The 13,197-nt window shown below is 39.1% G+C and overlaps 1 protein-coding gene across 17 annotated transcripts in view; it reads left to right on the forward strand.

Annotated features, from left to right (window-relative positions):
- Positions 1–13,197, forward strand: part of TTC13 (tetratricopeptide repeat domain 13) — a 79,546-nt gene that overhangs the window by 2,398 nt on the left and 63,951 nt on the right. For all 17 annotated transcript variants that reach the window (XR_011496444.1, XR_011496445.1, XR_011496447.1 and 14 more), the window contains exon 2: positions 12,302–12,396. Coding sequence is in view for 13 of the 17 variants with exons in the window: in XM_014865680.3 (XP_014721166.3) it covers positions 12,302–12,396 (95 nt within the window). In the remaining 4 variants the exon portion in view is untranslated. The remainder of the gene's footprint in view (positions 1–12,301; positions 12,397–13,197) is intronic.

A 13,197-nucleotide genomic window follows, 5' to 3' on the forward strand; every position in this document is an offset into this window, starting at 1 on the left:
CTTTCTATCTTCCCCATGTAGTACGTACTTAGTTTGGAATTTAAAATGTGCTGTTGCAAAAGAGCGGCATGAGTCTTTCGGTCTCCCCTGGGCTGACATGAATGTCCCAGTAGCTGCTGACAGGAGCTAAAGTAGCTTGGCTGCTACTGCTGTCACTCTAATAAATAATTCCCAGAGTCACCTGCTTATGCTTCGTGGGGCTCCAGCTGTTTCTCTTAGCTTTATTGGCTGCAGTATGTGACAAAAGCCATCTCTCTTGTGGCGGAGACTCCCAAAATGTGTCTCATTTCTCCCTTCTCATCCTGGAAAAGTAGATAGATTCTGGACCCCGTGAAACCTGCCCCAGATCCTCTCTGTCCTAAGAAGACAGATACAGGAACAGATTCAGGATTTACAACTAACTGTATCGTAGCTTGAGGGGCTCATGTTCTGTATCCAAAGCCCTTGTTTGATCAACATAAGGGTCATAGTGCAAGGATCCATAGCTAATAAGTTCTTCACAATTAAACAGACTGGACCTCACCAACTATGAATCATGTCATCGTCACTTGCTGGTCTGTCCAACCACAAGCCTGTCATATCCAGCCAGTTCCTATAAAGAGGGCAGACACAACAGTACAGCCACTTTTTAGAAGCCTTCCTACAGCTTTCAGATTCAAATGGCTGAGTTGATGCCTGCTTGGAACTAAATCTTCAGACCTTCTGATGAGCTGTATAGTTGTTCTCTTAAGATGGAACCCCCAGTGATTGCAGGCCACAGACAACAGCTGGTGGGAGCCCATCGGTCTGGATAGCGCACAGGCAGTGGCTGGCTGCGCTGTGTGGACCACCATCAAATGGAATCCAGGGCCCAGGGAGCAGCCTAATGCTCAGTGGGCTGAGCACCCACCCCCCCATGTCTAGCTGCAGAGGGGACAAGCATGGGTGATTCCTAGTGCCATAGGTCTGAGCCTGAGCTGTACTGTTCCCCAGCCACTTTCAACTTTTTCTCCTCCATCACACTTCGACATTTCTCTTTTTATTTGAAAAGCAAGTATAACCACAAACTTCTGACCGTCTGTTTTCCTGTAGTGAAAATAATCATACTTTAAAAAACAAAAGGAACACTGTAGTGTACATGTTTTTCATAAAAATAAATTTTCCTTCCTTCCTTTGTTACCTTTGCCCTGTTTTTAGTTGGCAATTGTGGGAAGAAATAATGAACAGACGTTTTCCCCCAATTCTTTCCCTCAGTTTATACTCGTAAAGACTATGTACATTCTTGTTTAATCCTCTTGACACTGAAGTAGGTCCTGTTTTATGCCCATTTTACCTAAGGTGAAACTGAGGCAAAGAGAAGTTAGGAAAGGTTACACAGTGAAGCATAGAGCCAGGATTTGAACCTGGCCTCCTGCCTGTTTGTGCATTATCTCCTCAGTAATCTTTGCATATTGGTGTAATTTCTTACTAATATTAGTGATAAAAGTCCTACACCCTTAAGCTTGTTTGTTGAGAATTATATTCTTAAATAACTTCTCCTAGAATTTTATATTTACATATATACAAGCATCCTTCGCTGAACCTAATATTTTGAAGTATAGAGCTGGAATGTATCTGTTCTTTCACTGAAAAGCTCTCTGTGTGCCTACTAGATGCTCCACAGTGTTCTAGACCCTGGGACTACAGCACAGCTGGCTGAGTTCCTCCAGTGGAACCTGGGTTCTGGGGGAGGGCAGGAAATCTGTGTATAATAGGCTTGGTGCTAAGTGCCTTGAGAATAAAAAGTAATGTGGGGATGCTACTTTGAGAGGTGGTCAGGGAAAGCCTCTGGTAAGTTGACATGAGCAGAAACCTGAATTGAATGAGATTTGGGGAGATCTCAGAGATGTCTTAGTTTGACACTCTAATGTTATAGAGCTGGTAAATTAAGGCCTAGATAAGTCAGAACTTATCCATTGATGTAAGAACTCAGGTTCTCCTCTGCTTTTCCTGCCAGAGCTAAACTGCGTCTCATTCAATTGTGACAATCGTCTGTACTAAATGTATCTTCATGTGTTCTTTGCAGACAGTGTAAGATGTATTTTAGTAGTTCCAACATAGGCCTTTCCAGTGATTGCTTCAAAAATACTTTTATTTTCCATCTTTGAAAGTGTAATATTAATAAAAACACTGAATTTGTGTGATTTTTTTTTCTTTTTCTGCCTTCTTGAGACTCTGTCTGCTCCTAAATGACAGAGTCTTGTTCTTGATGTCTTTATGGTAGTTTCACCTTCATCTAACTGGTGCCATTACCGCTATCCATGCTTCATGCCTCAATCAAGTTCAATGATTAAATTACAACCTAAAGTAATTTTCTTTAGTTTGCGGAAATTAATAATCCCAGATTTGAGTTTATTTTCCCACAGTTCTTTGTGGAGAAAAGAGCATTAGTGTCTTATCTGTCTGATTTGGGAGTTGTTAATTGCCAGAAAAACAAGGAAGTAGCTAGGAACCTAGCTCTGTGTTTTCGACAAAGTAAGACTTCATTGTCAGAATATATGGTATCTTTCTTCATTGAGGAGTCAGTCATTTAAATACATGAAATCGGTCTTACTGCTCACAGCACTTAAATTATTGCTGTGCCTTAGAGGTGACAGGGAGTCAATAGAGGGAACTTTTATAGTGAGAGCTGTTTCCTCTTTTGTTCTGGCTGTGAGGAAGTTAAGAACCACATTTTATGCTCAGTCATGTCGTTTATGAGTCATTTTTGCTCACAGCAATTGTGGTAACCCTTACTGTTAGTATATTTGCTTGATCTTTTTTTCCCTTGACCCTGATTTTCTGAGTTTATCATAGTTTTGTGGCAAATCTCTCTCGATCTTTTTTTAAGGCATACGTATGCAAGTAGATTTGCCAGGGTAGAGCAGCTGGCGTATTTTGACCGTGGAGACTGAGGCATGGGGTGGTGAAGAGATTCGTGTATTGTTCTCTCACCTAGTCCTGTCCGCTGTGGCACTGCTGGGAGGGTGGGTGCCTCCTTTGCTACATGAACAGCATCTCTGAGAAAGTCCTCTGGTTTAGGACTCGCTTTTTGCATCAGGAGCCTATAAGGATGATAGCCCATGGTATTTGCATACTTAGTAACTTTTTCCTATAGATCTATTGTCATTGAGAATTACATTTACCTTTTAAAAGATCTATACACTGTAGACATGTTCAGATTTGGGGGATGAGGGTCATTTTTTTCCCCTTCTGGATGAGGGCAAAAGATAAATGTGGCCTGGGTTTTAGAATCTACCCTACATGGAACATGACTACAGGAAGTGGCAGAGGACTTTCTGTATAAAAACTTTTCGAGAAAGAAAAACTCCTACAGCATATAGAGATGGCTTTGCTTCATTGCTATCGACAAAAACTTGACCAACTGACTGACTATTAAACTTCCCCTTTTCACAATGTGCTGTTTTAAAGCGGTCATCAAATCTTTTTGTTTGGGCTTGTTATCTTGCAGACAGAATAAATACAGAATTTACTGAAGTAGCAGAATTTTAATACTTCTCATTTTGGGTTAATACTTTCCAACGTTTTCCTTCTGTTATTATTTTTATTTTTACTTTTTATTGAAATATAACGAAGGCAGAAAAATGCATGTATCTCAAGTGTACAGCTCCATGCATTTTGATAAATTGAACAACTGATGTAACTAGAAAGAACCCCAGATCGACAACTGATATCTGTTTGTAAGCTTGCTAATATAGTCTCTCATTCTGTGTTACCCTAGTTTTTTTGGAAATATTTGGTATGGCTTTATTTCTGATTCAGGAACCAGGTGCTGGCCTTCTTTACATAGACTCTCAGGAATCGTCCATCTTCTGCTTGGCACCTCTTATACGAAAGACGGTTGACTTCTCTTGTGACTGTTTCTGGCCTGTGTTTGGGGTGTTCTCAGTGACTCGGTGTTCTCTCTCAGTGACTCGGTGTTCCCTTGTCATTACGGGTTTCACATCACTGCCTAATCTGCTTCAGCTTTCCCAGTCGAGTTGATGATATTTGACAGTATGTGTGGGTTTATGAGAAAGTCTTCAGCTCTTGAAAATACGTGCCACCTTGAGCATCTCATGTGTCTTCAGTCCAGTTTATAACCCCAGGCTAAGTGAATAGCCTTTGTGGGTAAGGCTGGCTGCCCAGTTTGTTGGCTAAGGCACCCTCCACCCTGTTCTATTCCTGGATCGGCGCCACATAATTTGCTTCCGTGCCTCTTTTTCCATTCTGTGCAGCTGCCCAACTCCTTTTTCTTTTGGTTTCATACATTCTTTACATGTTAATACTTTTATGTGGGTTAATACAGCTTTCATCAGATTACATTCATGCTTTGTTAAAAAGCCATTCTGTCTCTTTGAGATGGCGTTTGCAGATTCTTCTTCTAATGGATTAATTATATGTTGACTTTATAATCTAATTCTCAGTGGGCAGCTTCTTTTTTCAAGTTTTATGATAAGTGACACATCTCAGGCATTGATGAATAATATTTTATTAGAATAAAAGAAGCGTATAAATTCTTCAGAGGAGAATTTTTCCTGTCATTACTTTTCCTGTTGTAACACTCTTAAAGAAATTTACCACTTGAGACCATCGAGTAACGTGATGTTCAGTGTCCTCAACAGTGGTTGTCTTAACAAATGTAGAGGTTGATAAAAGCAAAAGGCGCTACAAGCTGATGCCATTTAGCAGCTGTTTGGCCTTCCGATGGCTCCTCCAGCCCCAATAATGGTGCCTGCTCTTCCCAGGTTCCCCTACACCTGGGACTAGAATTGGCCATATATATCTGGCACCTGACTTGCAGGTTTGAGTTGTTCGTGGTCAAAGCCCCATCATCCTTGTTCTAGGTGAACTCGGCCCACCATCTCTTATAACTAGAATGAGGTGGTCAGGAGATGAGTGCAGCCCAGCAGCTGTTGAATTCCTTATAAAACGTTTTCCTTCAGGGACTGGCCATGGGTTTGCTGTTTGCAAGCTTTCAGTCAGTTTTCACTTCCACACCTGAATGGTGACACATACGTCCTACTTCCAATGCCCCAATGCTGCCTTCTCTCGTCAACAGGAGGTAAGGCCCTCCTCTTGATTGAGAAAGAAGTGATCAGAAGAGAACTTCCCCCCCATAGTAGCTTTCCGTCTGCCTGCAGCTGCACTGATGGCTCTTGCCTTCCGTCTGGTGGATGCATGTCAGTGGATGGGTGGTTGGTGCTTCTGCCTGGAGTAGCCCTGTCCTTGTGCACAGGACCTCATCCCTCTTGTCTTCCATCAGCATACAAATGGTTGTAGTAGCTCCCATCTTGAAAAAACAAGCAACAAAGACAGGATCACACGTCTTTCCAGCCACTGCCTCATCTCTCTGCTTCTTTACAGCAGAATTCCTCAAAGGAGATGTTTATATGCACTGTCTCCACGTCTCCAGTTCTCTTTTGAACCTACTACTGTCAGCTCCTCATCGCTCCACCAAAAGCACTCTTAAAGTCAGCTGTATGTGAGGTTTAGGAAGAGAGGAAGGAAGTTTGATGTCATTGCTCTACCTAAGCCGTTTATCGCTAGGACCGAGCATTGGCAGAATGAGTGGTGACAGATGTACCGTGTACCTTCATTGATGTGCTGTCCTAGAGCACAGAGGTGGCACGTCTTGGCTTTACCATTTCTTCTTTTGTGCCCTTAACCACGTCCATTAATGCAGAGCTTATTTCCTGTGTGTACAGTGAGCCTGAGGTATGTTTTGCCTACCTCACAAGATGGAGGACCAAAAGAAATAATGTGTGTGAAAGCATTTTGAAAGCTGTAAAGTACTGTGAAGACCAAAATAAACTTAAGGAAAATAGGAAAACGATATTAGCAGGAAAAAACAGCAATTTTAGCCTAGACGTGTATACTGACATTCAACAATCATTTTCTGTGAACTGTGGGCATTATATCTTTTCCTCACCATAGCCCTCTGCGGGTATGTGGTAGTCGTTATTCTCATTTTGCAAATGAGGAAACTGAGGCTAAGAGATATTAAAGGACTTGCCTAAAGTCACACAGCTCGTTAGACATCTGATCCTAGTCAGTCTGCTCCACAGCCCGTGCTCTGAACCACTCTGTTACTTTGCCTCTGAATTAATTAAATTTGAAGTCAGAGAAAGAGTAGATTTAAGTATAAGAGCTGGTTCTTTGAAAATACTGGTAAAGTTTAGAAAACTGTCTAAGCAAGGCTAATCAGGAAAAATAAGAAACAAATATTTGACTTTAGGAATAAGGTAGTATAATGAAAATCATATTAATAAATCTGAGTATAGCTTTATGGCAAAGATATAGAACAATTCGAAGAAACGGATAGTTCTTTAGAAAAAGGTTAAGTTGCCAAGTTGATTCTCCCTCTGCCTCTTAGGTGTCTTGTCCCCAGCACAGTCAGCTCTTTCTTCTCATTAAACTTAAGCTTCCTACACTTTCTTAGAGATCCTACCTATGTTCCCTGCTTAATCATCCACCATAAGTTAATGATTATCAAGTTCATATCTGTAGCTCTTATCTTTCTCTGGAATTGCCTAACTCCATGCACAACAACTTCCGTTTTAGCATCTCACAAGCACTTGACTTAACCCAGAGTGAGCTCTTTACTTCCCTCTAAAATCGTTCTTCCTCGTAACCTTCTCATTTCAGTTCATGGCACCACTCCTTTTCTGGCTACATAAACCAGAAACTGGTGCCTTTTTCCTCTTTCTATGCCTAATTTTTCTCAAAGCCCTGTCTTTTTTGCTTCATATGTCTTTAGACTATGACCCTCCATTTCAACCCAGTGGCCTCTGCCTTTGTTCAGACTTCTATTTTTTTGACTGGTCACAGCCTCCCTGCTCCAGTCTCTGGGCTTTCTCTCCTCACACAGCTGTCAATGATCTTTCTTCCTGTTTAAGCCTTTCATGACTTCTTAGGATTAAAGAAGAAAGGGAACAAATGAACGGGATACTCAACTGGAGCAACAAGAAGAGGAAATAAGGGAAATTGGAAGGACTAAGTAACACAAAGCCAGAATAAATGAATTAGAAGTAGAACGACCATAGAATTGGTAAATAGATCCAAGAGTTGATTCTCTAAAAAAGAGTGAAATAGATAAACTTGATAAGGCTAACATGTAACAGGAGAGCAGATGGAAATGTACATTATGAATGAGGGGATATGTGTACAACTGTAGAGGCCATTAGAATTGAGACAACTGTGTAGAAATCTCTGCTAATAAGATTAAAAAATGAAGCAAGAAATATCCCAAAAGGTGATGTAGAAGAAAAAGACGAGATTTCTGTGATGTGTTTTGAGAATCTTTCTGCAGTAATCACCATTAAATTTTACTTGTACAGCCTAATCAAGGAGGAAAACAGGCTTTGCCGAATTCCGTGGAAATCGATACCATTTAAATACAGCTGGTTGGGTTATCGTTGTAAAATGTTTGAAGCCATTCTGAGTTAAATAATTTTAGAGTGAAAAACAAATTTAACCTATTCCAGACGACTCTAGTTACAACTCTAACAAACTGCTTTTCTGTCACAGACCTTACCAAAGCAGCAAAAAACACTGATGCCAGAATCTAATACAGTTGGGGGGTGGGGGGAAGCTATAACTTAGTTATAAAATCCTAGGTAAAATATTGGTAACCCGGAGCCAGCAGGCAATTAAAAGAATAATCTGCATTGATCAATCAGAGTTTATTCTGGAAGTACAAAGATGGTTCAACTTTTTAAAAACTTAATCACCTTAATAGGTCAAAGGAGCAAAATTGTATGATTATCTTAAAGAAATATCCAAAATCACTTGATAAAGTTGAGCCAGCTTTCCTGATTTAAAATTTTTGTAAAACAAAGGATAGGACAATCCTTCCTTTATATGGTAAAATACATCAATCTCAACCCATAGCCGCATAGAGCAGTTTCCCACTGGATGTTTATAAATGTTAAATGAAGAAGTTTTATTGTCAAAAGTTGAAATTCTGGGTCATTAAATGAAGTATTAATGTCAGGAATAAGCAGGAATGCTTTTTGTTACTAGTTTTCATTGAGCACTTTTTTGGAGGTTTTATCCAGAACTGTAAGGTGCTAAATGAATATAAATATTAAAAAGACCTTGATATAATTACTTGTAGATGATAGAATTATTCACTGAATAGATGGAGACATTAATAGAGCTGTTAAGAGTTCAGTAATGTGGGCAGATAAAATATTCAGCTCTAGCCGGTTGAGAAGGCAGAGATTTACAATATGCTGTATTTCTGCCTGGACCGCTCTCCCAGCCCTGCCAACCTGCTGTGGCCCTTCATCTGGTAAATCCTTCACTTCCCTCATATTTCCCTTCATTCTTTCATGGCACAGACTCCAGAACCAGACTGCTTGGGCTCAAATCCTACCCCTAGAGTGTGGCCTTGGGCAAATTATTAGTCTGTCTGCCTCATTTTCCTTGTCTTTAAAATGGGAATTAGGAGGGTGCCTATCCTTGGTAACTACATCAGTATTAGCTGGTGTCCTTATTTATGTCCTCAGGGAATTTTCCTTGAGCAGGCCACTTCCCCACTTATGCTCTAGTTCATAGCTCTTAAACTGCTGCAATTTTACATTTCTTTGTGTGACTAGTTACTGTTGGTTTCCCCCTCTGAACTGTGATCTCTGTATACAAAGACAGGGTCATTGCTGGTTTTGACCACCGTGGAGGCTGCGGCAGTGACTGAAACCTAGTAGATGCTCCACGAAGATGTGTTGACTCAATGCTTATCACCCATTGTTTCCTAATCACAACAAACTTGAATGTGTCAGTTGTGTATGAAAATAACAAAATTTCACGTAGGTTAATAAAAGACTTGAATAAGTAGATTAAATTTTGTAAAGAAGCCAAGTATTTCTGCCCTCATTAATCTACAATTTTAATAAAGTCATACAGGGATTTTTTGTTTTGTTTTGGCACCTTAACAAAGGGACTGAAGTTTATCTGAAGGAAGAATGTTTATCCAAACAGCCAAGAAATTTTTGAAAAAGAAAAATTGATGAGACTGTGCTTTACATTAAAATATATGCATTTATTGTAAGGCTACAGTAACTGAAACAATGTGCTACTAAAGTCAGAATAAACAGATCATTGTAAGGGGTTAGGAAGTCTGGAAACAACAACAAAATGTATGTTTATTATAGAGAATTGAAATTTTATTTAAAGATATTAAAAATATATAATCTCACCCAGTTTAAATTTAAATAATGTAGAAGAAAATTTACTCATATGGGGAAGTGTTTACATTGTATGGTTAAGTTAAAAGGGCAGATTACAAAACAATGGATCTCAATCAGTTCTCACAACTTAATGATAATAATAGCAAACATTTTTTGAGCTCCTTCTTTGTGCCAGAAACTGTACCGCATGCTTTGCTTATATTTCCTTGTTTAAATTTCACAACCACCCCTGTGATGTAGATAGTATTATTGACCATGTTTTACAATTGAAGAAACGGAAGATTGAAGAGGCTAGGTCAGTGGCCAAGAGGTAGTAAGTAGTGACAGAGAGCAGGAATTCAAACCCAGACCATCTGATTTCAGTACTATCACTCTTAATTACAGACACCAAAATTTTCACAGCGATTCTCAACATGTGGTGGTATTCTAAATGACTTTTATTTATGTTTTGTGATTTTTCTGTATTTTCTACAATGAATATGCATTACTACTGTAATTTTTAAAAATAAATGTCCACGTAGAGATTGGACAGTCATTTGTCAGAGCTATGACAGAAGGTGGATGTAAATAATCTCAAAGATTCCTTAAAAAAAGGTCTAGAAACAGAAGCCAGTGGCTATAATGTATTATAAAGGTGGCGTTCATATTGATAATATGTGGTACTGGGATAACTGGCTAACCATTTGGAAAATGGATAACTAGAAATTCTCTATGTTTTAGGCCAGAATAGGTCAGATGACTTAAAAATTGCCAAAGGATATAAGCAGTTTACAAAAGATGAAATACAAATGTCCAATAAACCATAAATTTAATCTTACTAGTACTATTTGCACATTGGGAGAAATAAAAAGAATGGCAGTACTCTGAGTAGAGGTTAATAGACTGTCTCATACACTGCTATTGGGAATGGAATTACTACCACATCCTGGGAGGGAAATGGAGCAATGTATATGAAAAGTCAAAATTGTTTATACCTTTTGCCTGAGCAGTATATTTGTTAGATTTAATTTAATTGCCTAATTGGGTAAATTTGCAAAAATTCAGGTCAAGGATACTCATTGAAACAATTATATTAAAAAAGAAAGGACATCCTGATTATCCAATGATAGGGTTATGGTTAAATTCCCTGCAGTGGAATACTGTGCAGCCATTTAAAATTATATAGGTGTTTATTTATTGAAACTGAAATGAATTCCACAAAGTAGAGAGCGTTTTAGATTAGAATAAGGCAATGTATATGCAATGCTCAGCACAATGCTTAGTATGTGGTAAGTCCTCAAACGTTAGTTTTTGGAAAAGGTAGAAGAAACAGGTTCTAAATTAATATATTTCCAAAATATCTTTCATCAAGTCGTTATCTTCCACCCACCTACCAACAACCGTTGCTAGTCCTTCATTCTTGCCAGGACTTTCCCCAGTCTGATCGCTCACCTTCCAACCTCATACTTTTTTATTTTCCAATACCAACTCCTTCCTCTAACCAGGCTCATCTACTCACCGCCCCTTTGCATTTTCTTGCCTTTGTGCTTTTGTGTATACCACTTATTCTACTGGAATACCCATTCCCTTTCTGTAACCCAGCCTAAACCCATCTGTCCTTTTAAACCCTGCTCGTGCCTTGTGAAATTTAACATTCCAGCTTCAGTAATTGCTCACCACTCAGGACTTCTTCGATACATCGTGTCCTGTTTCCTATCGTTAAAACATACACACAAAATTTTAGCTAAATTGGTTCACATGGTTTCTTGAACATAATTTGATGCTCTGTAGTGACGCTGAATTGGAGCATTGTCTTTTAAAGTAATTTATTGAGGCAAAATTCACATGATATGAAATTAATCGTTTTCAGGTGAACAGTTCAGTAGCATTTAGTTCATTCACAGTGTTGTGCAACCACCCCAAAACTTTTCCATCACTCCAACCCCTTACCCATTAAGGAGTTTCTCCTTATTCCTTCCTTCAGCCACCAAATATGCATTCTGTCTCTATGGATTTACCTATCTGAATATTTCATATAAATGGAATCATGCAATATGTGACCTTTTGTGTCTGGCTTCTTTCATTTAGTTTTTGTTTTGGAGGTTCTTCCATGTTGAAATATGTACCAGTGATTCATTCTTTTTTAAGGCTGAATAATATTCCATTATATATTTGTTTATCCATTATCTGTCGATGGACGTTTGGACTGTTTCTGCCTTTTGGCTATTGTGAATGGTGCTGCTGTGAACATGCATGTCCATGTACTTGTTTGAGTCCCTGTTTCAGTTCTTTTGGTACATACCTAGGAGTGGAATAGTGGAAATGTTTAGTTTTTGGAGGAGCCACCAAACTGTTTTCCACAGTGGCCACAACATTTTATATCACCATCAGCAGTGCACAAAGGTTCTGATTTCTCTACATCCTTGCCAACACTTGTGATTTTCTGTCTGTAAAAAAATTATAGCCATCCTAGCGGGTGTGAAGTAGTACCTCATTGTGGTTTGATTTGCATTCCCTAATTAGTAGTGGTGTAGAGTATCTTTTCTTGTACTCAGTGCCTGTTTGTATATCTTCTTTGGAAAACTGCCTGTTCGAGTCCTTTGCCTATCTTTTAATTGAGTTGTCTTTTTGTTGTTGAATTTTAGGAATTATTTATATATTCTGGATACTAGACTTTTAGTGCATATTTTTTAACATTAGGTCTCTTTGGCTTGGCTTTCTGATTTTTTTTTAACCTATAGTAAATGCTGCCGGATCAGAAATGTCTAATGAAAGGATCTTAACTATATTCCACGTGGGTTGTGTGAAGAGCATTGGACTAGTACTATTTCTGCCCTGTTGCCTTTGGATAAATTCCAACCTATCTAAACCTCATTTCACCATCCGGGAAGTCTAACCAGCTTTGATCGTTTCCAGAATGGTTGTGAGGACACTCACTGATGGGTGTCCAAGACACCTGGAGGCTGTAAAACGTTATGCAGTTGTAAAGGTGAAAGATAAGTTGTCCCTTTTAGTGTTTTTTACTCTTGTCCTTACTTTGGTTTCATGGATTCTTAACTTTACAACTCATAGCTAAGCACCTAAGAGCCATAAATTTAAGGTGAGAAGAATAACAAGGAATGTTTGCTTTTCAGAGTCATCGTTTTTGAACTTCCATGATTCAGACTGCGAACCCAAAGGATCACCACCCTGTGACTCTCTGCTTTCCCTCAACACTGAAAAGATTCTGGTACGCATCTTCTATCCATGCCTCCTGTTTTTGTGACTGAAGCACGGTGATAATAGTTCCAACAGGTGGAGGTTGCCTGTTGATCAACTAGGAGTTGAGTCCAGTTGGTTCTACATCCATAAGATAAAGATAAGTCATCTGGCATAGGGTTGCATTGAATTATTATGACTTATGAATTGGATGGTTGATCATTCTGGAACTTTTAAGTTCCAAGGAATAAAGGGGAGATTATGGCTAATCCTTAGTACTAGGAGCCTTATGTATTTGAAGATGTAGTGCAATCTTATTTTTCCAGTCTTTGCCTGTGTGGGTATCTTCTGTATCTACATTTTTTATCAGTACCTACTGAACGGTACAGCAGACCTCTCCATTCCAGGGACGAGTGCCTGGCACTGTGTAATGACTGCGCATGTCTATCCATGTTAGCACGTGTCCTCCCATAGACTTGTTGCCTCAAGGTGGAAGGGTCCTCTTTTTGTTCACCCTTAATTCTGTGAAACTGAGTTATTCTTTCCATGCCCAAGGTTAACATTTTTTCTCCAGGCCTTTTCCTTCAACATCCGTGTAGATATGTTAGCTTCTTTTGTTTAAAATTTCCCTTTAGGATACTCTTTCTTTTCCAGACAAAGCTTTGCCTTGTCATGTAGGAACTATTGAAAATAGGTAGAAATTGCAAACTAGAGAATGATCAACTGATTTTACCTAACTCATTGCATGGCAGTCAACTTGATATATGAATTATTTTGAATGAGACTTGTCCCAGACGAGAATGGTCTATCTTATAAAGTAGCAACTTGGCCA

Source organism: Equus asinus, chromosome 2 (assembly GCF_041296235.1).
Source record: "Equus asinus isolate D_3611 breed Donkey chromosome 2, EquAss-T2T_v2, whole genome shotgun sequence".
NCBI classification, from domain to species: Eukaryota; Metazoa; Chordata; class Mammalia; order Perissodactyla; family Equidae; genus Equus; species Equus asinus.